The 23,906-nt window shown below is 49.0% G+C and overlaps 1 protein-coding gene across 1 annotated transcript; it reads right to left on the reverse strand.

Annotated features, from left to right (window-relative positions):
• Positions 1-1,152: 1,152 nt before the first annotated feature.
• Positions 1,153-18,085, reverse strand: URM1 (ubiquitin related modifier 1). Its single transcript, XM_065648522.1, has 5 exons — positions 18,002-18,085; positions 15,214-15,284; positions 3,201-3,282; positions 2,102-2,150; positions 1,153-1,405 (listed from the first exon to the last, which is right to left on the reverse strand). Exons 1-5 carry the CDS (start codon positions 18,034-18,036, stop codon positions 1,337-1,339), a joined length of 306 nt encoding a protein of 101 aa, XP_065504594.1. The 5' UTR covers positions 18,037-18,085; the 3' UTR covers positions 1,153-1,336.
• Between the last annotated feature and the right edge of the window lie 5,821 nt (positions 18,086-23,906).

Genomic DNA, 23,906 nt, shown 5'->3' on the forward strand with positions numbered 1-23,906 from the left:
ACACCAACAGAATTTATGGCACCGGCGAGCTCTCTGCCCCGGCAGAGCCGCTGCTCGGGCTGTAGCGCTGGCGCTGGGGACCACCACGTGCCGCCAGAGCTGTGCCAAAATGCAGGTGAGCAGGGCAGGGGGGAGTGCAGGATGGACAATCCTAGTCGGACGCTCCTAGAAGCTTGTGGAGTTTCAGACCTGTTGGCACCAATGCTGTCCTCTCTGACCATTTTCCTCTGCTCTGTCACCTCCCGGCTGCCAGGCAGGCCGGTCCGTTTGTCTGAGGAAACTTCTGGAAAGCGAACAGCGTCCATGCCCTAGCAGAGACGCGCACACCCACTTCCGCTGCGCTTACAGGACTTCCTCAGGGTGCGCAGTAAGAAGCCTCCCCCTCCCACTGATGGAAAAGTTAAAAGCCACTGACTTTTTCTCCCTGCTCTCTGCTTAACCGCGCATCTCCAGCTCCAACCCCAGCCCTTCCCTGGCCAGGCTGCACCAACGCAGCTCCCCATCTGCACAGAACACAACACAGGCTGATCAATTCTGTCCGTCACGGTGACAGAAAGATAATTTGCTGCCCTTATCACTCTGTGCTGTCTCAGGCCGGGCACAGTTCTGTTTCCCCTCCAACTAAATGGTTATAAATTGACATGGTTCGTGGGCTAGTCCTTCACCCTGCCTCAGTTGAGGTAGGAAAGAGGCATAAGGCATCAGAAAAACAAAACCAAAAAAGCTTATTTCTCTCCTGTTTCCCATAAATAAATACAATGACAAGTGGAAAACTGCTACAGAGGGCTCTGAAGCTGTAATGTCTGCCACCTCAGAGAAAAACTAGTAAAGTCACCTTTTGTTTCCTTGCACTTCATGTCTCGCCCTTACCTGATCGTCCCCGTGGCTGGTGCACAGACTGTACCAACACCGAGAATTGTGTTAAAAGAATGCCAGTTCCCAGCACCAAGGCAGGGGCACCCCAGCCTTGCCCCAGTTCCCCCAGAGCACCTTACTGCCTGCAAAGACACACCATCCTCCTTGAGGTTCAGCACCCCTGTTCCTCCCGTCACGGAAAAACAAAGCCCCACATGCTGGAGGTGCTCTCTGTTCAGTAGGGTACCTCGAAGCGCAGGCAGGAGAGGTGAAATGAGGGCCAAAAGAAGGATGCTGTTGTGGTGGACAGCAGGCTGTGTGCTGGCAGGGCTTTATTTGGATGGCTAGTAACAAGTGAACGCGTTGGGAAGATGCAGAGATCGGGCACAGGCAGTTCAGGAGAGGTTTGGGTGGGTTTAGGTTTTTGTTTGAGTTTTTTGTCCAGGGGGTTGGATTTACATCCTCTTGTTTTTCCAGGAGTTCACCCACCATGTAAGGTTGAGATGAAAAGCACATTATCCTGGTCTTGGAGTTTATAATCCAGCTCACCCTGCAGGCCAAGGAAAAAAAAAGAAAAATGGTTTAAATGTCATTTCCAAATACTAGCTGCAAAGAGAAAACAGTTCATTAAAAGATGGTGAGTGTTAGGGAGAGCAGAAGGAGATAGACTGATGTTTTCAACCTGACGGAAGCGAAGGTGGGAGATCAGACACGGAGCTGACGTTCACTATCCCACACCGCTTTCTGGACCAGGGTTTTGCCAGAACAGGTGGTTGCCTGAGGCAGGAAAATAGTTTGGGGCTGTTTGTTGTCTGAGCGCAACTGTGGGCTGAAAAGGGAAGATATTTACCAGTTGCCTGTTTGGGCAGAAATCTCCCCGGGGCTGCATTCCCCCGTACCCCAGCATAGGGGGTCTGCCTGGGGTGGAAAAGCTGCTCGGTCCCCACTAAGTTGTCACCCCACGTGTGGGAGAGACCTGTGAGCCCCTTGCTGGAGGCGAGGGAATCCAGGGGATCTCTCTTCAGACGCTGGCTGGCTGCTGAGACTCAGCAGGTTAGAGAAAGGCTCCAGGCTACTGAACAGCCACAGCACAATGCAGGGAGAGAGATCCCAGCCTGTCCCTTCCCCCTCAAACAGAAGATGCTTCGCTCTGGGGCAAGAATCAGAAAGAGCTTCTCTGAGAGCAACCACAGAACAGACAGAGTGATATTTTCAACAAAGAAAGTAAAACTGAAGGAGTACAGACCATTAGCTCCCAGTCTGCGTCGTTGATGAGCACCAAAATTCCTGGTCTCCTGCAGAACAGAGAGAAATAATTAGGATACGGGGCTGCTAAAGAGATCCACAAATAGTTAAGAACAAGGGATGTTACAGCACAGATCACAAGCTGTCTGCCTGTAAAGCCAAAGAGAAAAAGGCATCCTGGCATGGAGGTGGAAACAGGTACAGTCTGTGCCCTTTCTAGATCAAATAAAGGGGAGGCAGGAGCGATCCCAAAGCTCATTTGAATCAAAATGCACCATTCCTGAGGATGCTCTGAGATGACTACATGAGATGACTACATTTCCGTACGATGTAGAAAAGACAGGTAATTAAAACCCACGCGCTACAGTCGAGTGCAGAGAGAGGTATGAGAAGGTAGGGAAAGCTATTCCAGTGCCCCTACCCAAGGCAGTAAACAGCCGGGATCCACTCTGAGCCTCTGATTACAGGCACAGGGATTCCCCTTCTTTGATCTTCAGTGTCCTGCAATCGTCTCTCCTGTTACCAGGGGACCTGGCACACGCTTCAGCTCACAAAGATCCATGACGAATGTTAAACACCCCCAGCGCCACCCTGCAGCCAGGGATGGCTTGCACAGCTCACTCTGCTCCATTTCTCTTGGCCTTTTTTTCCCGCCCCCCCCCACCCCCGGCCCCGCTCCACGAGGTTGGCCCCATTTTGACAATAAAAATACATTTCCCAGAAGAAATATTTGTTGGCGTTTCTCCGAGTGACTGCTTCAGTTCCAGTGATGTCAGCAGGGAACGGACAGACCTGCTAAAACTCCTGGAACTGAGGATACATGAGCTACGCTGCTCCAGGTGACAATGGAGAGAAAGTACACGTGGCTGGGCCTCACATGTAAGGTTTAAGTTTTTAAAGATTTGGGGTGAGGGCTGCAAAAGACAGACATGCTCTCTGTGGAACAGGGTGAGGTGTAGTGCGGGACACCCCCCATCACCACTTTAGCAAATCCCATGTTTTTATGGTCAATAACTTGCTTCTTGCAACAGGAAAAACATATCCCAAAGCATGGGGATCAGCAGAGAAACACGAGGAGGATTCACAACAGCTGTACTTACACAGATTCCCCTTGCATAAATAATTCTGGTCGTTCTTTCAATAGATTCTGTTTGATCCATTTTAGCAGGTTTCTGATATCCCCTGAAAGGAGAAAGGACAGCAGTTTATAAACTGGCTGACACCAGAACAAAGTGATTGTTTATCCACAAAAGAGTCAAGGAATGTGCAGGATGGATGGGGAGAGCCGCAAACCTCCGCCAAAGGAGCACGACTGTCCCTCAGCAGCACCCAGCAGGCAGCTCTGCCTCAGGGGGCTCAGGGCTCTGCCCCAAACCCACCCTTTGGCAGAAGAGGTTTCCCGCAGAAAACGCATCCCACAAAAAACAAACGCAGTTCATGCTGAAATGCCAGGCCAGCAGGAGACCGTCCATGTTCACATCCCATGTCCTGTACATTCCATTATCATTTAACAAATTGATGTTTAACACTGTGGGTGTTAAATTAGATTTTAAAAGTCCAAACAAGCAAGCCTAAGAACCTGAAAGGAGTAAAGGTAGGCGCTATCGGTACCAAAACCAGCACGAACTCTGGCAGACACGAGTTCTGGGGCACAAACGTGTACACAACCACGCATTAAACACACACGCAGGCACCGGCCACCGTAGCTGTATTTTGGACACCTGCAATATCCCCCAGCATCACACCTGCTGCTGCGGCGCATTCCCTGTGCTGCTCCCTCCCTCTACACTTTGTGCTTACAGCTTCTTTATTAAAGCGCAGCCTTTATCTTTCCATTTCAGTAGGTGACAGGAAGGATTTGTCTTCATGTAAAAGGAGGAGGAGACACTGCTGGCGGGTTTTTATAGTATCAATTTTACTTTGTGCGGCAAAAACAATTTCTTTAGTGATAGCATCAGTTAATTTCCTATTGGAGAGGTAAGAAGCAACAGAGGGGGGTAAGAATCCGTTACAGGGTTTAGAGAAGCTGACAAATTGCAATGTGGAGTTCTCCTCCGTTTGCCTCTATATTTCACTGTTCCACAAACCACTTCATCACTCTGAATCCACAATCAGTTATTCTCCTGGGGCTCCTTTAAACAGCCCTTTGAAAGCCCCGAACGAGTTTTGTTTGTTTTTGAGGCGTGAAGAAGCTTTTTGAAGGCACAAACCCAGCAGTGAGAGCCGGAGCCCCACTCAGAGGACGAGCGGGATAGGTTTCCATGTCTGTCTCACGTGCGGTGGCCTCGCCACAGTCACAGGGAACCTTTCCACATGCGCCTTTCTGAGCTAAAATCAAGCTCTGTGTACGATTCCCTATGCATTTGCTTCACAACCATCAAAAATAAATGTGCATGTAGTGGCTCGACTCAGACCTTGCCTTACCCCAGGATTTTATGGGATGGTGGATGCTCCCCGGAGCAGAGCTGGGGTGCTTCTGAATCACATTACTCACATCGCTTCTGTCACACCAAGGATGAACAGCCCTGGCACAGGCAGGTGCACATCAACGAGGCGATGGGGACACGTCCATCTGCAGCAGATGGGGACCTCTTCCAGGGACAGGGGGAGGGGGATGCTCTGAGATTCCCTCTGTTCCCCACCTTGGTTTCCCAGGGCATCAGTGCCTCTGGGTGACACACACCGGTCCCACCGTGGGGCTGCCCGCGGCACGACAGGTATCGCTGCCTCCGAGCACCAGATCACTTTGATCAGGGCAAAAAGAGACGCTTTGTGCCTTAAAACTGCCCAGTGAGCTGGACCACCTGCCAGGGGCTGACCCACCACTCCCTTGTAACTATACGCAGTTAAGAGCACAAAATAGAGCATTTTCTGCTGATTTTCTAGCAATGTGCACTGGGGATGATGAGCACCACTCAGGAGGTATGTGTATATATATATATTTATATATATATACACATACACATATACCATGCTGGTTGGTCAGCTGCCAGAACAAGGATTAACTATATTCACCTTCCCCTGAAAAACGCTGCTGCAATGTAAAGCCCTCAGGATCTCACACCCAAGCAGCTCCTGCTCTCCATCACCAAGAAACGAAAGCCAGCGGGGAGGAAAGATGGAGAGGAGCCTTCAGGAGAAGGAAGGGGGGGCACAAAGGGGACACCAGCCCCACCACAGCAACGCCCGCGAGCTGTTTCATATTTATGCACTCGCGGCAGGGCACACAACAATGAGCTGTGCCACAGACCATTCTCGTTGCGTGGAATAAGCAGCCCTCTCCTCTGGGACCTTTCCGGAGAGATCATTTAAACAGAAACACCAGCTGGATAAAAGACAGCTACCTAGAAGCAGCCTGGATGAAGGGGCGAGGGGACTGATTTATTTGAGGCTGAGCTGGAAGACTCCCTCAGCCCTACTCCTTCCATAATAAATGTTATTTTCAGCCCCACCTGAGCCTACATTCATTTACTCCTCCCCAGAAGTCACGTACACACATACTGAAGAATTTAGACAGCAGGAAAAAACCTGATACCCCTGTGCATGCCTGGAGCTTCCCCGCTCCAAACGGCAATGAGAATTAAGATCCCTTCTCCACAGCCAACCTTAAGACATATATATTATATTTTCAGCTGCTTTCTCAGCACTGAATTTTTCCCCCACCTTCACGTCTCTCGATTCTGTGCACCAATATTACTAGAACAAATCAATTATAAAGGATGAAAAATGACCAGAGCCACACCAAAACCATCTCCCACAAGCAAGATATTGAAAAGGAACAAGATTACTGCCACTGCAAGCGGTGTGGGCAGAAGCCATCTTGCAGCTCAGTGCCTCAAACTGCAGTTTTGATCAACAGCACAGGACTCTGGGTGTTATCATGATGGAAATAATAAGAGGTAAATTACAGCACAACCGCTTATCTCTTACTGTTGAGATACGTGGCATTCCTAAGACATTTTATTTCTGATACTGTACCATAGGTCTAACAGGTTTCCAGCTCCCCAGGCTGAGGATTTGCAATGCAAACAGCAGGTTCCTCTACAAACAACATATAAGGAGGGGAAAAAAATCTCAGCCTGGTCAGGCACCACATCCACTGACAAGTTAAACCGTCACTACGATGCGGCGATTTTAGACTCGTGTTGGTTCTCAAGCTGGTCCCTATCACAGAACAGAGGCGTTTGCTGTTCGCAGGAGCACGGTTGTGCTACGCGAGCTGCCATTTGGCTGCAAAAGCGACCCTGTGTTTGGCCCAGGGGTGAAGTTCAGGTGAGAGCTGAGACAATACAGAATTTTGCTCCCACGTCATCAACTCAAGTCCAGTTCATCCCAGTAATTATATGTTTTTATCATTGCTGAACAGTCTCAATGAAGTCCTTTTGCTAGCTTACTCCATTTCATTCATGGCAAACAAATATCCTCACCAAAAAATCTGCTCTCGTTATCATTAACTGTGCTCACCATTGGCAGCATCAGCAGAGAAGCTGGAGCGAACCAGCCAAGGAAGCTGAAATATTCTCAAACTGCAAAGGAGGGACTGAAGCACATGGTAGGAAATCCCTGTCTCATTTGTATACAGAGACAGCTTCTGTTGCCTGTGCTAACAGTACATCAAACCTCTCCAAATTCTCAGGAAAAATAATCTCAAGTTAATTAAAAAAAAAGGAAAAACGACAAACGTTTGAGAAAACTGCTTAGTTCAAGTGCACAGATGGGAGCTCAAATCCACAATACATGCATAAAACAAATCGCCCAGCGAAACACACAGCTCAGGAAAGTGAAGTGTGTGCTCGCCGTGACACAAAGTCATTGGCTTGTCACGCAAGCGGACAGGATGCAGAAACTGCAGTGAGCGTGCACATAAAAACCCAGCAGCGCCGGCTCGTTTTCAGCCCAGCTGCATCACAAACAGTCCTGGTTGTGGCAGGCAGAACCGCACAGGCTGCTCGGGCCTCCTGCGTCTCCTCCAAAGCCCCATCTTCTGCGTTACCCCAACCATTCCTTGATGGAGAATCCACCAAGCTTCCTCTGCAAGACAAATGCATCTAAGACTACATTTTAGCACTGCTTGGAACAAGAGCCTGGGTTCATTAGCAGCCTCAAAACCAGGGCTGGAATCCATAGATCTTTCCCAGCTCAATAAAACCTCCTGAGCCTGACAGATTCATCAGTGATAACTCAGCAAAGAGGACACTCACTGTGTGCAGAGAAACCGGGTGCCTCAAATGAAAAACACCAAGCTGGGTGTTGTGCTAGAAGGATCTTGAAGCAAACTGATATAATAAATGTGCGGAAATGCAGAAGGATTTTGCACAATCGTAATACCAGTTGACACGGACACGCAACTCTCGGCTTCCAGGGAACCACACAGGTCGCTGGCAGATTCACACACACAATGACCAGACACCCCCATGTCCCCTGCCCTAAAATCCACATACAAACACGCACAAAGCAGACAGTGCCTTGAAGGGCACCCAGAGGGGGGAATTACACCCATATTCTCGCCTTGGCTGCAGAACTGGGAGCTTATTTCAGGGAAATAGGGGAACCCAATAAAGGCTGAACCATGGAAAATTCCCTTCTGGTCCATAATAAATAAGATATATGCAGCACTGGTCACTAAGGGGTCAGTGCTGCAAGAGCACAGCGCTTTCCCGGGCCGCCTTGTGGATCCCTCCCTGTGGGGCACCATTTCTTTGACCCAGAATAAGATCATTTATCATACTGACCATGGCTGAGCTCCAATTTGCTGAGGTCACTAACTCTGGACGAGCATCGCTCCACCCACATTCTCAGCCACTGGCCTGTAACCATGACAAAGCCCCTTCCCTGCCGCTCTGCTGCCATTATTCCCCCTGCCTGCATGGAAATGTATGGAAAGACAATTTGTATCCCCCTTTCCCAAGCTTAAGCAGCTTGTTTTTAAAATAGGCTGGCTCCTGATACCTGTCACCCCTCCAGTAATCTGCTCTCCTCTCTGGTTTTGGAACTGATGGCCCTCCAGGAACCTGCTCTCTAAAAGAGCTTGCTACAAAACCTGACCTAAGGGATCCCACAGACTCCTCCAGCCTCCCATCTGATATGCAAATCATTTGCTGAAGCAGCCGATGGTGTGCCATAAACTGCAGAAGAAGACCTGGAATAGCTGATATAAATGGAGTCACAGGCAAATGGGTTCGGTGCTACGCAGAGCGAGCAGCAAGGCAAAATTCTGCAGCAAGAGCAAAATCCATTTTCTCTGACAAGAGCACAAACCAATCCTGCCACACACTGGAGTGGGCAGTGATTTAAGTACTAGGGAAAAAATCAGGGGGTAACTACAGCCACACACCAGAGAATCCCAGTTGTTGCTCTCATCTGTTCTTGTCTGCTGCAAACGAGTGTCAAGGTCTTGGCTTCTGTAATTTTTAATTGTGTTAAGACATCTTTTTCTCATTTCTGAGCTAGAAAAGCAAAGCTCTTCTCCATGTTCTTGCGTTCCCACACAGGGAAGGGATCACAGGGGTCTTTCAGAGCTCTCCTGTTAGCAGCAAAGACTCATTTCCCAGCCATCACCCAGCAATTCTCAGCCCTATGATTTTAATCACAACACTGGTGAACTGGAGAGGAGCTGCCTGGGATCTTTCACACCCTGGCAGGAGAACATAAATTCAAGGGATCTCCAATCCCACTCACTAACCAGTAGCAAGGCTCCAGATTCATCAGCTCTCATGACAAAAACAGCAGCTCCAAGCTGATCCTCAGGGTAAACCTAATCCCTACTCACTTCCAAAGTCAGAGCATCTAATCCCGTAACACCCAACACTATTGTCACTTCAGGCTCCCAAATAAATGCCAGTGCACCAAACTGTCTCTTTTAATTAGGATCACAGATCACTAGTGCTGGCCCAGGGTCTCGCCTCTCGTTCAAAATTGTCAAAGGAAGGAACCAAGAGAGCCTCAAAGACCAACACACCGGCAGTGAAGTGCTGGATTGGGAATCACAGACATTAAAAATAACATCTCGTTAACAGGTTCTGTGATTTTATCCCCCAACAAAAGACCATCCTGAGCCTTGTCTGCTCTGATTTTAAGATGCCTGAGCAATGTAGACCTGCTACCAAATCCCAAGGAGATTGTGCCATGGTCTAATAGTTTTTGCAGTCAGGAATCTTCTGTTAATGCACCAAACTCCCATTTCTTCATCCCTCCCCATCAATCTACGCTAGACGATATTGCGTCACCCTGGCTATAATCTGTCCTTCCCAGTGATAAAGGAGATATCCCACCTCATCACTTTTCCATTCATTTATCCTGCTTAACCTTGAATGTTGCTGGTTTAATTTTTTTTAAGCTGTTCAGGAAGACAATTCAGAAAATGCATTACTAACTGCGGGCCTAAAGCTCAGCTGAAACCCATCGAACTGAAATTTCCCCTCTCTCCTATTTTCCCAGCTTCTGGGTTTTGTGTGTGCGCGCACACGCACCGAGGGTTAAAAAGGAAACCCTTCTCACTATCACAACCCCTTCTCACTGTCACAAACCCCTCTCACTGTCACAAGAGACTGCAGGGAGCTGATGGAGACCCCAGTGCACAGAGGAAGGCGGCTGCTCCTGCCAGGGCAGAGGGATTCCCCGCAGCCTGGCACTGCCCCGCAGGCAGCCGCCGAGGGAATCCCCTGGGCTGGGCTCTCCCTGGCACTGCCAGCTGGATCAGAAAGCGCCTTGAAGTCACCTCCTCGCCCCCCTCGCAGCCTGGCTGGTGGCCCCTCCGGCTGCTGGGTGACTCAGTGTCTCAGCTCAGGAACTGCCGCGATTTCATTCCTCTAAACGCAGAAATGGTGCAGAGTCCAGCCCTCGCCTCTCAGTTTCGGGCTCAGATCTTCTTCGCTGTTATTAGACTTTCATATCCAACAAGCACCATTAAACCGATTCCTGCCCACCCAACCCAGCCACCCCCACAGATACTGCAAGCCCCTCAGTCTTACTTGAAAGGGGAAAAGAAAGGGCCAGTGAGATGATCAGGGTGGAGGAGAGGGGGGGTAAGATTTACAAGTGAATGGAGGTAAGAATGGAGCAGTTTGTGGGATAAAGGGGCTGCAGAGGGAGCTTTACAGATGTGCAGAGGGACGGCGGCTCATTGTTTAATTAAGCAGAAAGTGGCTCTTTTGAAAAGCAATTTTGCACAGGAGCTCTGAGCTCAGCAAACAACTCCTGCGAGTGAGGGCAGGAGGAGAAAGGAACAGCTGGCCCGGAGCCGTGTGAACCGCATGCTAAGCGGTTTAAAGGGCCCGGATCCTCCTCCCCAGCCCTGCTCCGCTGCCACCCTCTGAACAGGGCTGTCAGCACTGCAAATCCCAGCGGGAGAAAAGAGAGAGCAGGGCGGGGGGGCTGGCACGGAGAGGTTGTCCTGCTAGGTGTCCGCGCTGCGATACAGTGGCTGGGAAGGAGGGTGGAACAGCCGGGCTTTGTTAGCCCAGGGATTTGGTCACACACAAGAGAGTCCTTGGTGCCTGGGAAGCTCCTTCCACAATGAGTTGGGATGAGTTGATCTGGCAACACGGCTTCACAGCCTCTCGGAAAAGCGCTGGGACCGCTCCTGTAAGGATACACATTTGTTTGTCTGTTCCCTCCAAAGGACCCATTCCTCGCGCAGAAGCGATGCGCAGCCTCACCGGGACGTCGACACGAAGCTGTGCACGCAGCCACTGCGCTGAGCCCTGCAAATTGTGGCAGGGACCGCTCAGTCGTGGCATCGCAGCATCACACCGGGCTCCCAGCCCTGCAAATGCAGCTGCTCACACCGATCACTGGGCAGAGCAGCCGGGATGCAGGGCTGAGCTAGTCCAGCCTTAGGTCCCACCCTGGGTAGCCCACTGAGTCCCCTTTCCTTGCCAGCAAATACGTAATTATCTGTCTAAGAGAGATGCACAAGCAGAGGAATAATCCTGAAGTCCTTTGAGACCTGCCAGTACTGTACACAGTGGTTAAAAGGATTTGACTGCACAAAATTCAACAGAGCTATGAGGTTTTTTAATAATTCTTCTAATAAGTTTCTGCATTACCAAATATAATTTTATTCCTTCTTTGAAGCAAGTTTAAAGATGTTAGGAATAATAAACAGAGCAATAAACGCACTCCAGAATATTAATAACTACAACATGCTATCCAGCAATAGCGCTGAGCATTTACAGACAACTGGTGCCAACTGCCACTCGATTTTACACATTGCTCTGGCACAGCACCCCAGTCAATTCTGAACACATGCCTTGCTGTATTTTTTAAGCCACTCTGCCTGTAACACAGGTCTGATCTCTTGAGATCCCCAGGCTCTTTTCTGGGAAAACAAATGCTCCCAACTCCCCATCATTCCTCCACGCTGTGCAGAACAAGGCCCCTGGAAAGTAAAGCTCTCAAGGAGCAGACCATGGTCTTCTCTACGGGGATTTAACAGAAGCAGCACTTGGCAGATTATTTTATTTGAAAAAAAAAAAAATCTGATTAGCAACAGGCTTTTTCCCTGGGGTCTGGGTAAAGGGAAACCACAAACAATTACCAAAACACACTGATCAAAAATCTATCCTTCCAGACTTGTAAGTGCCAAAAGACACACTGAATTTTTGATTACGCCAGAAAGTCTGAGCAATCAGCGCTGAAACTGGTGACTGCTCCTCCAAAAACACAAGTCCCAGCACTGAAACCACAGGAGAAGCTGGAATTCGCAGGCCTTTACAAACAGCCCAAATCTCTGGGTACAATATCCAGCGGGGAGCACAGCAGAGGGGATTTGAAATCACTCTTCATCAGCGTGATGCTGCTGAGCTAAACCTGAGACAACTACAGGGGTTAAACAATGCCAGTGACTGACCACCCTTCCAACAGCGTCCACGCAATTCGCTTGGCCATAGACAAACCCACCACTGTGAGGCCCAGCGAGATGGAGGAAGCAGCTCCAGCGTCGCTTGCCGAGCAGTCATACAATGATCTATTTGATTACTGAAGCACTCGGTTAAATTACTGTGGCTTGTTTCAGGAGGAGGCTGCCAAATACATTTTCAGTTTTTAATTTAGGGTTTCTCTCTTTTATGCTCCATTGTGTCTAATAGCCTCTTAGATGCTTGAAAATAAAGTTGATTTCCCTGCCAACTTAATCCTCTATCCATGTGACAAATATCGTTATTCCCGCAGCTGCTTTCTCCCACACAAACTGTTTTTATGCAGATAAGTCAACAGGACATTAATGCCTTTAGACCCTCTAACAGCATTATCAATGAGATCACCAAAATAGCCAGTAATTTGGGAAGAGATTCTTGTTTAACCTGAGGTCTTCTTTCTGCAACAGCTCTAAAAGGTTCCACAGTCCTGCACAAAGTGAGGCTGATGTAAACCTGTCTGCCCATACAGATACATCGCACCTTTTTAAGTCCCTACTTGGCAGCGACTTCAACATACAGGCTCAGACAGCTCCTCTTTGGAAATAAAGAACTGCTCTTTTATTGATGTTAGGATACAAAAATCTCCTTGGATAATAAAAATAGGTCCTGCCACACAGCTGTATCCCTTGTGGCTTGCTCTTGTCCCATTTGCAGTTTCCCTCCTCCTGCCTTTCTTAATCCCTCAAGAAGCCCTCTCCAGGCGTCCAAAAAGGACAGAGAATCAAATATTCTTGAAAAAGTTAAATGGATCTGGAACCCACCTACTTTCTACCTAGTGCCGTTCCCAGGAAAAAGGAAATGACCACACAATAATTTGTTCAAACATTATCATTCAGAGAACACTGCTCTTGTCAACTATGGAGCACAGCTTGTTTTACTCACGTAAATATTTATAGGTACTTCTTCATATAATTTTCCACTGCCCCTCACTTCTAGGATATATATAAAAATGCCTAAAAAATTAAAATATAGCTGAACCAAATGTCCTGGAGAGAAGCAGCTGCTCCACAAAAAGAAGGACAAAGACAAAAATGACCTAGAAAGAAAGGAAGAGTGGGTAAGAGAGGCTAAAATGGCCAAAAATAAGCTTGACAACTAATGAAATCAGTTAAAATGGGGTTAGAAGTGTAGGTCTTCAAGCAGTGTTCATACTACAGATCTTTCCCCAGAGTATAAAGTGATGTGGGTAAGGTAAGCAACAGGATGCACCAAGTAGAACTGAGCTGTTTTATTTCTCTAATCATTGTGATTCTGGCTGCACGAGGGCAGAGGGAACATATTACATATATCTTTATTTACCCAGAGATAGACGAATTCAACTTTCTTAACGTGAATGAGGAAAATACATGGCATTAGCAACAATATGAAATTTCTAGAATTTACCCAATTTCTTATTCACCTGTTTCTGATAAGATTCTACTGAGTCCTCACCACTACAACATAATTCTCATCTGGAAATATTCTAAGGGGTGTCCCACAACCAGCCCAGACACTGAAACCTCCCTGTCACTCCATGCCCATGAAAACCGCAGGCTGCAAACCAGGGGAGCTGGCAAGCGGGCACTCTGTCCATTCTGTCGCTCGTTACAGGGACAGCAGTGTCTAAAACACAAGGCAGCGTGAGAAGTTGGGAGCAATAATGTGTCAGATGAATCAGGAATGAATCACTGGAGATATGAGTTTAAACCCTGAGAATGAGCCAGATCTTCAAGGCAAGATTTATCCTTTAGGATAAACCCAGCTCCTTGGAAAGTCTACAGAAGTCTTCTCAGCAACTTCAAGTGGGAATGGATTGGGCCACATACAGCTGCACCGCTGACAACCATCAGGCTAGAAGAATCATTCTTTGATATTAAACCCCCGCTTCCCTTGGCAGAAATAAACATCCCAAGTAATAATGCCTTTCTTCAGCATTTGATCATGGTTTGAGCACCACCAATGAGGTGGGTATCAGTGGGTATTTTAAATTTACAGAACGCTGAAGAAAATGATACTTGAGCCCCCAAGTTTATACACCAACTAAATGAGTGGTTTCGCGCTTCTTTACTACCTTCCATTTAAGGATCTTAAGTGCTTTAACAGTGCTGGAATTTAATGCTGAACTCTCTCGTGATACATTAAAGTACCACTGCTACTTCACTAGCAACAGGGGAAAGTTCAGCAACACGACTAAACTCACAAGGCAAATCAGCATCAGGTCATGTTTCCGGATCTCTAGTCCACAACGTAACACACTATTCCAGTGCTCCTATATATATATATATTTGAATTACATGTACTTACGTCCAAGCACCAAAAGCACTTCTACCAATGTCTAATGACTGCCAGGTACAGCAAAAAGATTTCAGGCCTGAACATTCACAGCACATAGATTATGGCATCAGCCGCTCATGACATATTAGCTGTTAATGTTCCCTGATGTATTTGTATTATTTCAGTTTATAATCCCACTCTCAAATAGCATACAGCATTGCTATCTAGCTGGAAGAATTCAAAACATACCTGTGGCAAAATTACATTGAAATTGAAGTACGCACACGCATAAGAAGAAACAAGAGAGTACAGCACTGCTCAGTAGTGATATTTCAAATCTCAAACCAGAGACTATGACTGTGTGTCACTGGGACACTCAAGCCTTTAGCTTGATAGAATCCTATTTTTTATTGCAGGAAAGGCTGGAAGGATGTCCAGCATCCCGCTCAAGCATTAGCTTTGCCATTTCAGCTGCATAGTTAATATAAAATGATTACATATACTTGAAAGTCAAATGAATACGTAAAATACATTTCTGTTACATTGCTATACAAACCCCTGCATATCTATACACGACATATACATGCACACATACGCATATATACGCCTCTTGGAAACCTCAGAACAGCCAAGAAAAAGCAAACGAGAGGGAAGGTTAACGGTGGGTTCAAGTATTAAGCAAGACAAAAGTAGACTTGCATTCAGAAGCTGCTGTCTACCCAGGAGGAGAAATTCACAAGTGCTCAGAGGACAGGAAAGATGCTCAGACTTTCTGGTTGGTATTTACTTTAAAGACTAGCCATCGTCTGCCAAGCTATCTGATGCACAGCGTGTCTGAAAATGCTTTTAAAATACATTGATCCTCATTGCCAACTAACGAAATTGCTGTGCAAACCAGCTTTGTTTCATTCTTTCAAGTTATCCAACAGGCTCTGATACTCACAAGGCTCCGGCTGACAGGGCAAAGTCACCTGATGCTTTTTGACACCATCAAACAAGAGTTCTGCGCCACCTCTGAAATGAAAACAATGAAGCACTGAGATTTTGTTTTATTGTCAAAAGGAAGACAGTACAAAAGAGGCGATTTACATAGATGCCGCAACAGAGAAAACAAATGACACAGACTATATTTAGCACAGGATTCTCTTTGTCTGTTTTTCCTATTGCAAACCACAAGTTCATGGGGAAGTTGCCACCTCCCATCGCCAGCGCACACAGGAGGTTTCGTCGCGGGCCAGAACCCCACGGTGCCAGGCGGCGTCATGACAGAACGGACAATGGCTCCGTCCCAACGCGCCTGCAAACTGCCGTGGAGCCTCCAGCCCCACGCCTTCCCTCTCCCTTCAGCTCCAATCCAACCGATATCACAGCCGCCACGTTACCTCCAGCCTCGCTCGCCCCTAACATTTGTTAGCCAGAAGTCTCAAGGCACTTCGCAAAACGTGAAAAATCGTAGCATCCTTCTGGAGTAAATATTCCTCGCGTTGCCGCTTGTGAACAGAGAGAGGAAATGACTCGCGCGAGGTTATACGGCGAGTCAGTCGCCGAGCCAGCAGTCCCCGGGGCCTGGCAACCCTCTCTTGGTCTGATTACTACAGAGCTTTCCCTCTCGGGAGGGACCTGACTGCAAGAAGCAACCAAAGCAAGTGACAATGGTGACAAGTAAATAAATAAATAAATACTCTATCACCCTCCACTGAACAACCTGATGAATACCCCTCTTCTGATATTCAGAACATACTGGGGCACGAGCCTCAGATAACCAAGTGATGGCCTCTGTGAGCGCAACAGATCAAGTGTGAGCAAAATATGCAGAGGCTGGTCCCCACAGCTGAAAAAAATGGCATTTAAATTGGGTCCAGGCACCTAATCTCCTTAAGCTCTTAAAAAAGTACATATTCATTTTTGTAACTGCAACTTACAAGCCTCAGCAAGCTCCTCACCTACGCTCTTTTCTGGAAAAAGAACAACTGTGAAAATCTTGAGCTTTACAAACATAAATCAGTTTTCCTGATGGCCAAACTCAGTCTTAGAAGATTATAAAACTTTATCATGTGAGTAGGGACATGGATAAGAAAAACAGATGCTACTTCAAGATACAGGACACAGAAGCAGAAAGCGTGAGCTCCTGACTCTAGACTGAAGAGAGTGGCCAAAGTTTTAACAATCAGGAAACTCTTAAAAAAACTCAACTTGCTTGATATGCAACTGAGGTAGAAAAACGACCAACCCATTTTCACAGGGCATTTAATTGTGGCAAAATGCTCTTCCAACTTAGATGTAGATTACTTTAGAAAAAAATTCTTATGAAGTTAATTTCTGGAAATTTATTGGTGCCTCGCACCCTTTGGAAAGCAACACAATAAAGAGAATTATTTAAAATAAATAAACCCCACCTAAATATCAACAAAGATACACCCAGATGTTACTAAGTTCCTTTAAATTCAATATCTAAAAATGCCACACTAGGTTTTCTTGGCTCTGCGATGGAAGAGCACAACAGAACCCTTGTTATGCCCTCAGCAGCATTACTTATATGCAGCAACTCTCCTAAAGAGCACTCTGTTGGTGTTCTTCCACCAGCTCACAAAAAATAGTTATCTGAAAATTGAAGCGGCGATTATTAACATGAGCTGAGATTCACGCAAGAGAACAAGTCACAGCAATTATATGAAAAACATTTTTTTATGCAATGAAAACAAGGTCACGCTTTGTTACAGTGGGAAATGTAGATTGCAAGATAAGGTCCTTCTGTAATGCGCTAGCTGTGGGGAACTCAGCTGTGATTTGTACATAGAGAGCTCATTTATGCATTTCCAAGGGAAGCAAAAATGCATCTCACTCTTCTGGGAAAATTAGGAGAGTTACTGCAGCTGGAAGTGGGAAAGACTGAGGAAAGGATTCTTACGGAGAAGTGTCTTTAAAGGGTTATGGCATTTCTGTGTTTGTGAAAGGGTGGGAAAAAGCAAATAAACAGTAGCCTTTTAGCTTCTATTAAAAGGAGGCATTAACGAAATAACACAAGTATTTCCACAAATATGCATAGACTTCTACTGCAAACACTTTAACTTCCCAGCACCAGCTCGTTGGCAATTTAGATACTGCAGCCACGGAGACCGGGAAATCAAAATGCTACAAAGCAAGAACCTGACTATTTCACACTGACCTGAAATAAACAGAACACAAAGCAAAGCGAGCGCGTGTGTTCACGCACATGAAACCACACACATTTATATCTGTACGGAGAAAAAAAGCCGAAAAACGAGTGGAAGAGTTTTATAAATAATTTTAATAAATAAATTTTTTAAAAAGGTTAAAAGGGGGGCAGGGCAAGGGCCCGCCCAAGCCGCTCACACCGATGCGACGCGAGGCCGCCCCAGCGGGAAGGGCCGGGCAGGCGGCGGCCCCAGCACCGCTCCCGGGGCAGCACCGAGGGGGCCCGGGCCGCAGCGCTGCGGGAAACCGCCCTGGCGGTGCCCGACACCTCGGGCTGGCTCCCAGGGGGCGGCTGCAGCCGCCAGCCCGGCCCGCGGCCCCGAAGCCCCGTGACTGGGGACACCCGGGCCCAGCTCGGCTCAGAGCGGCCCCGCAGGCCGCGCGCAACAGCCGCTCCGCCTCAGGCCCGCGGCCGCCTCACCCGAGGGGCCCAGCCCGGCCCTACCCTCCACCCGGGTCCCCGGTCCCCGCTGCGACCCCCAGGCCCCACCGCCGCCGCCGCCGCCCGCGCTCACCCGAACTCCACCTGCAGCGACACGGGCGCCGCCATCTTGGCGGCGGCGGGCGGGAGGGGAAGGCGCGCACGGGCCGCGCCGGAAGTGCGGCCCCGCCCTTCCGGCCGCGCCGCGTTGCCTGGCAACGGCGGGAGGTGGCGGGGGCGGCCCTTGGCCCGGCGGCTGCGGCCTCGTAGCTCCTCCGCCGGGCTCTCCGGGGTCCGGCCGCGGCCCGGGGCGGCCTTGCTGCGGCTTGGCCTGGCCGAGGGCGATCCCTCAGGGGAGCTTCCGCAGCGCCGGGGCCCAGCGGCCCGGCACACGCTCCCAGAACTCGCCCTCCCCACGCTCTCCACAAGGTAGCCTGGAGGGAGGCCTGTTCCTCCAAAGTTGCGCGCTGGGCTCTTGTTATTTTAAAATGCCTATTCCTGCATAAAATTCACATCTTGTCATATGCAGAGCCCTTTTTCACATGTTGAGAATGCTTCAGCTGCACAAAGGCAAAGAGACACAGCAGGCGCTTCCCAGAGGCGAAGCCAACCTGTGACCATGCAGCAGGATTTTTAGTGGCGAGGCAGAAATGACCAGGCTGGGTGAGACTAATGGCCGGTGCAGTTGCCATGGAAGATGCGTTTCTGTGCATCAGAAAAGGCGGCAGTTCAGCATTCCCTTCTGCTCGGGGCAGCCTTTCCCAGTCAGCTCATCCCTGCGGCACCGGACACCTTCCAGCACCACATTAAACAATGCGCTCGCATCTGTCGCCTGTTTGTTTGCCTCCCCCTGTCCCCGGAGGGAGAAGTGCATACAAGGCAAGACGCAGCCATGGTGGTGACAGCTGGGCTGTGGAATGGCGCAGGCTCTTCCCCACAACGCAGAGCTGCACTGGGCAGCACTGGTGGAAAAACTGCAGCCACTTAACCCCACGCTCAGTTTTGGATTTGAAACAGACACGTATGCGTGCATGCATGCATATAGAAATGTAATATATAGACGGATACATGATGCATTACGCGTAAGGGGCATAAATTCATGCAGACAGATTGCTCTTCGTTTATGCTAACCGGGGTCAGAGTGTCCCTAACCCTGAGAGCAGAAGGTGGTGGTGTTTGTAATGGCCTTTTATTCTCGGAGGAGATAATTCTCCAGGCTGGGCCCCAGGAAAGGCCGGTCCCCAGCGCGGATGAACGCTGCCGTTGCTGCTGGGGTTACGTGATAGCAGGGTATGAAGCTGTTTGCTGTGGTCTTCATCTGAAAACAACAGTTGAATTTTAAATATCTCTAAATCCTGAGGCTTCCGTGTATCTCAGAGATACGGCCCAGGATGTTGAACTGATTGTACGGGAAACTGTCTGAGGAAAGAAGCCTTAGACAAAAACCTCACTTCTATACACTTCAGAAATGACTGAAGCACTCTGTGTACAGAGGATCTAGTAATCTGGACTCCAGATCAGCGTTTGCAGTTATGGTTTTATATGAGCTATTCTTGCTTCCAGAAATCATTTATGAGGCCAAATAATAAGAGAACTGGCTCCTAAAAGAATCTTGATTCCCGAGTTTTATAAATACAACAAAATATTACAGATTTAGTGTTAGTACTTCCCCTGAAAAGCAACAAGAAATTAAAAAGAAAGAGAACAGTAAAATCATAAATACTGATTTGGCTCATGCAAGCACTCAAAGCTGGTTACTGTTAACAATTGCCCTGGAAATACAGTCAGCGAGCACATGAGATACGGGGGACGTTTTTATGGACATTGGTTGGTTGGGAGAGGAGTGAGTCTTGTCTCCGTGCTGGGTGCTGAAATCAGAGCATCACAAATTCTCTGGCATACGCTTGGGGATGAGGAAAGCAAGCATGTAATCTCCTTGAGAAAGCATAATGCTGACATTGTTATTTCTAAAGTGCTGTAAACATCAATGCGTTTGATAAACAGGTACTTAAAAGCAAAACAATATAAAGACGAGGCTCCTGCCTTGAGCATGTACCGTGGGTTCAGTTCACTGTGACATAACATCTTGTTCAAACCCAGGGAGGTGTCCCTACACTTTACTTAAACTTCTCTTTTTACGCCCAATTTTCCATGGCAGATCCCTCGCGTGGTCCCAGGTGTGGGCCAGCGCTGGGCAGGCCGGGGCGTAGCTGTGGAGCTCATCCCGCTTCTGTGGGGCCAGAGCCAGCGGACCAGGGTGATCTGGCTGCACCCACCATCCCCCTCCCGCAAAGTCAACCATGCCAAACAAAAGAACAGGTTGGAAATGGAGCCTGGCAATAAAGAGGGTTTAATTTCTTTTGTCTCAGCCCTGGGCCTTGTTTTTTTTTTTTTCTCCTGCTGTTCACATGCTTTTTCTCTCCCCTTGAGCGCAGAAGGACATGCCTTCATCCCTCCTCCGAGGGCTGATTCTGCAGGAAATGCTTTAGGTCGCCATCATGTTTTACAGGAAAATGTAGTTTATAAATACAGCGGAGCCCTGCACTATGAGGAAACATTTTATCAGAGAGCCCCAAACTGACGATTCAATTATTTTTCAATAAAACATCAGGGGAATGCACAAACAGCTGCTCGCATCCTTCCACACAGCAAGTCAAACTTCAAGGGGAACAATAACTGGCGAAAGGGGAGCCATCGCGGAGGCGGTGACAATGGGTTTCCTCACTCGGGGCTTTGTTTGATTTCCCCGTCTCAGTTTTGAACTCCCTCCGCCGGAGAAAGGCGAGGGGGTAGGATGGGGAGAGGGGGAAGCAGGCAGAGGGGAAGGAGGGTCAGTGGGAGTTAAAGCCTTTTGCAGCCTTTCTCTCCCATTCATGTGGTAATTGGGTGTCAAGCAGAGATCAGTAAGATGGAGCCCGGCCTCTGTGCCCGGGTTAAACTGCAGCAGAAAGAAAGCGGGAGCTGAACCGATGGAGGCCTGAATGTCATTAGGGCGGGAGGAAGCGCCTCTCCCCCAGGAGCCCTTCTGCCGGGGTGCTGGGCTGGGGGGGCCGCTTCCCATTCAGGGCATCCCTGAAAGCGGCCAGACAAAGCGGGAGGGCGTCGGAACAATGCGCACCCCCGGCTCTACCTTCAATAGGGAGCTCTAAACAGGCGTTTAACCTTCAGAATAGCTGAAAGTGATACTCCAAGCCGAGGAGGTGGCCTGCCCGCCGCTGTTAGCCTCTTCGTGCGGCCGAGGCCACTCGGATGGCCGGAGGTGAGGGAAGAGGCTTTTGCTGCCCTCCATTCTTCAGCCCTGTTGGCACAGCGCCGGGGGTGTGCAGGGCATAGCAGGGGTCGTATCCCACTTCACAAGCCTGGGATCATTAGGCGAAGGATCTGGGAGATCTGGGCGATGACCCCCCTCCTGAGCACAGGGACATCCCAGCCTCAGGCACAGTTGCCACCACCTCCGATTCCCGGGGTTTCCAACCTGTACTGTGTGATTCTAACTGCCCGAAGCTCTCCCAGAGCCTGGCCTGGCATCTTTTGTGCGTATGGGTGGGATTTTTAATTAACCAGGAGAAAAGAGGGTCAAATCCCAGGTTATTTTGGAAGGTGGGATTTGCCAATGAAAAAGAGCAGAGCAAGACGTGTTCCCAGCTCCCCAAGCCTCACCCTGCTGCCCAGCCTGTCTAGCCTGTGCTGTTCAGGAACTAAGCAGCAAATAGCACTAAAGACATTTGCTTCCCTTGTGAAGCCTTTCTGCTTTAAGGAGGAGAGCTGCCGTTCCTTCTCTGCTGCACGCAGAATGACGAGACACAGGCGTTCCCTGCAGACCATCCTTTCTGTGGAATCCCCTGCAACACAGCCCCCTTCAAACTGGAGAAGCCATCCCTGGCCTTGCTTCTGGTTGCACTGGAACCACTCAGGGGAATCACATATTTCCATTTCTAAAGAGTGCACCAAAGGATAGGCCCTTCTTTAGTCCAGAGTATTTCCCTGTTGCTGCTTAAAGGCAAAGCCAGCTCACCAGTATGCGGAGGAGCGGGCAGCCGTCATTGTTTAGGAAGGCTCCAGCACGCCAAGAGTGGCAGGAGGAGGCTGCAGAGACGTGGCATTAAAGATTGTCACAGGCTTTCTCGGCAGCAGAAATTAATTTCACCCAGAAAGGTCCTGAGCAGCTCGCAAAGCCCTCACCTGCATTTAGGCTAAACATGCTCTGGTTTTGCACACCAAGCATGGCCTGACTGAGCTGGACCTAGAGCTGGAAAGAGATGCTGATCAGAGAGCAAGCTGCAGCATTATTTTTCTTAATATTATTGTCCAGGATGCAAGGTCTGGGAGAAGCAGTCATCTCCATAGTGAAAAGGACATTTTGTTTGTAAAGCTCTTTGGCTTTGCTTAAATTAATAGGCTAATAATAACCCAGGAAAGGATTTTAATGTTTTCTTAACCTCATGCAAACAGCTTTTTAAGTATTTAATTAAAAAAGAATAATGCCTTATACTTTATATATAGTACTTTTATCTATATGCAGCTGTTGAGCCAGACTAGCTTATTGATCAAAGGAGAGAGATAAGTCTCACAAGGTGTCTCTAATCCTAGGAGGAGGATTCAATTATCCTGTTTCTTAAAAATCACACAAATAAAAAGAAATTTTAAAAACTTAGAATAAGATTAAGCACTGCCTGCTTCTTTCCAAACACTTCTCTGCTGGAAGGATTTTATCCCAGCACTGATCGTGGGCTCAGTACTTGCACTTGTATCCCTGGGCTGAGAGCTTTCCAGGGACGCTTGCACCACAGCTTCATGTTTCCAGAGGAGCTGGGACATTAAAAAGGCCCTGAGATTTCAACCCAAAGCCAGTGGAAAGACTCTAATTGGCATAGCTGGGTTTTGCGGGGAGTCTCGAAGCATTGCCAAGTGCAACATGACCCTCCCGAGTAAGGACAAACACAGCCCAAATGGTGGCTTGTCCCCAGCCACCAAATCTCCAGCGGGGACCAGAGCCACGACTTTTAACCCTCCCAATGCCGCAGTGTCATCAGCATCGCCAGGCAGGGTGGCTCCTTATAGCGTAACTCACAGCTACAAACACACCTTCATCAGGCTCCCCCCTCCCTGGGAAATCCGGCATGGAGCCACGCGTATGCAGTACGAGCACGTCCCGGCCCTCTGGCACAGCGCCACACGCCATCGGCACCGCTGAGCTCTGCCATACCCACTATCGCAGTCCTGTGCAGAGCCCCTGCTGCGGTTTGCTGAGCTGTCTCCCAGTCATTCAGCAGCCCCCGTCTTCCCAGAACGGGAGCTCTCACCTTGGGGGGGGCCCGATCCTGCTTCTCTTGCCTGCACCCTGCAACAACCACCTTCCTCCCCCTCACAGCCAGGCAGGAACGCAGGACTCAGAATGAGCTCCCCACTGCGCTCTGGCCAGGCCCTGGACCCTCAACTGCATCAGCAAGGGCTAAATCCTGCTCCTTGCACGGGCCTCAGCTACATGTATCATCCCCATCCATCTCCAAAACCCAACAGTCCAAGCTTGTCTCCACCTCGATGGGCTTACTTGCAAATAAATGACTGCTGTACCTCCATAAGTTTCCAATGCAATTTGCATCCGCATTTAACAGGCAGTGCCCCAAACACAGAATTTGTTTGGCTTTTTTAGCCTTACCAAGTCTCCCCCAGGCACAGGCTCTGGTCAGGAGCCCAAGCGGAGGAGAACAGCAGCACCTGGGATCGCTGCTGGCCTCACACCCAGCACCATCACCTGTACCCAGACCTTCCTTTCCACCTCAGACAGGGTCTGACCTGTCCCCTGCATGGGTAAGCCCCTACTCCCAGTGCCCTGTACCCCTCCATGCTTCCCAAGGGCTCTGAACCCCCCAGGGAAGCTGTGAGACCCCAGGGGAGCCCCTAGAGAGGTCTCCCCCGAGATGACACATTTGCCAAGCCCAGGCCGCCCTCCACCGGTGGCTGCAAGAGGAGCAGCATCCGAAAGTGGGACTGGAGCA

The sequence above is a fragment of the Caloenas nicobarica genome, chromosome 19 (assembly GCF_036013445.1).
Source record: "Caloenas nicobarica isolate bCalNic1 chromosome 19, bCalNic1.hap1, whole genome shotgun sequence".
In the NCBI taxonomy this organism is placed as follows: Eukaryota; Metazoa; Chordata; class Aves; order Columbiformes; family Columbidae; genus Caloenas; species Caloenas nicobarica.

What these genes read in the sequence shown, in the direction of transcription:
- URM1 (XM_065648522.1), bottom strand. Translation starts at nt 18,036, where the DNA reads ATGGCGGCGCCCGTGTCGCTGCAGGTGGAGTTCGG. An exon ending in TCGCTGCAGGTGGAGTTCGG is followed by an intron (nt 15,285 to 18,001) that starts GTGAGCGCGGGC and finishes TTTTCATTTCAG; the next exon opens with AGGTGGCGCAGAACTCTTGT. An exon ending in ACGCAGACTGGGAGCTAATG is followed by an intron (nt 1,406 to 2,101) that starts GTCTGTACTCCT and finishes CTTGGCCTGCAG; the next exon opens with GGTGAGCTGGATTATAAACT.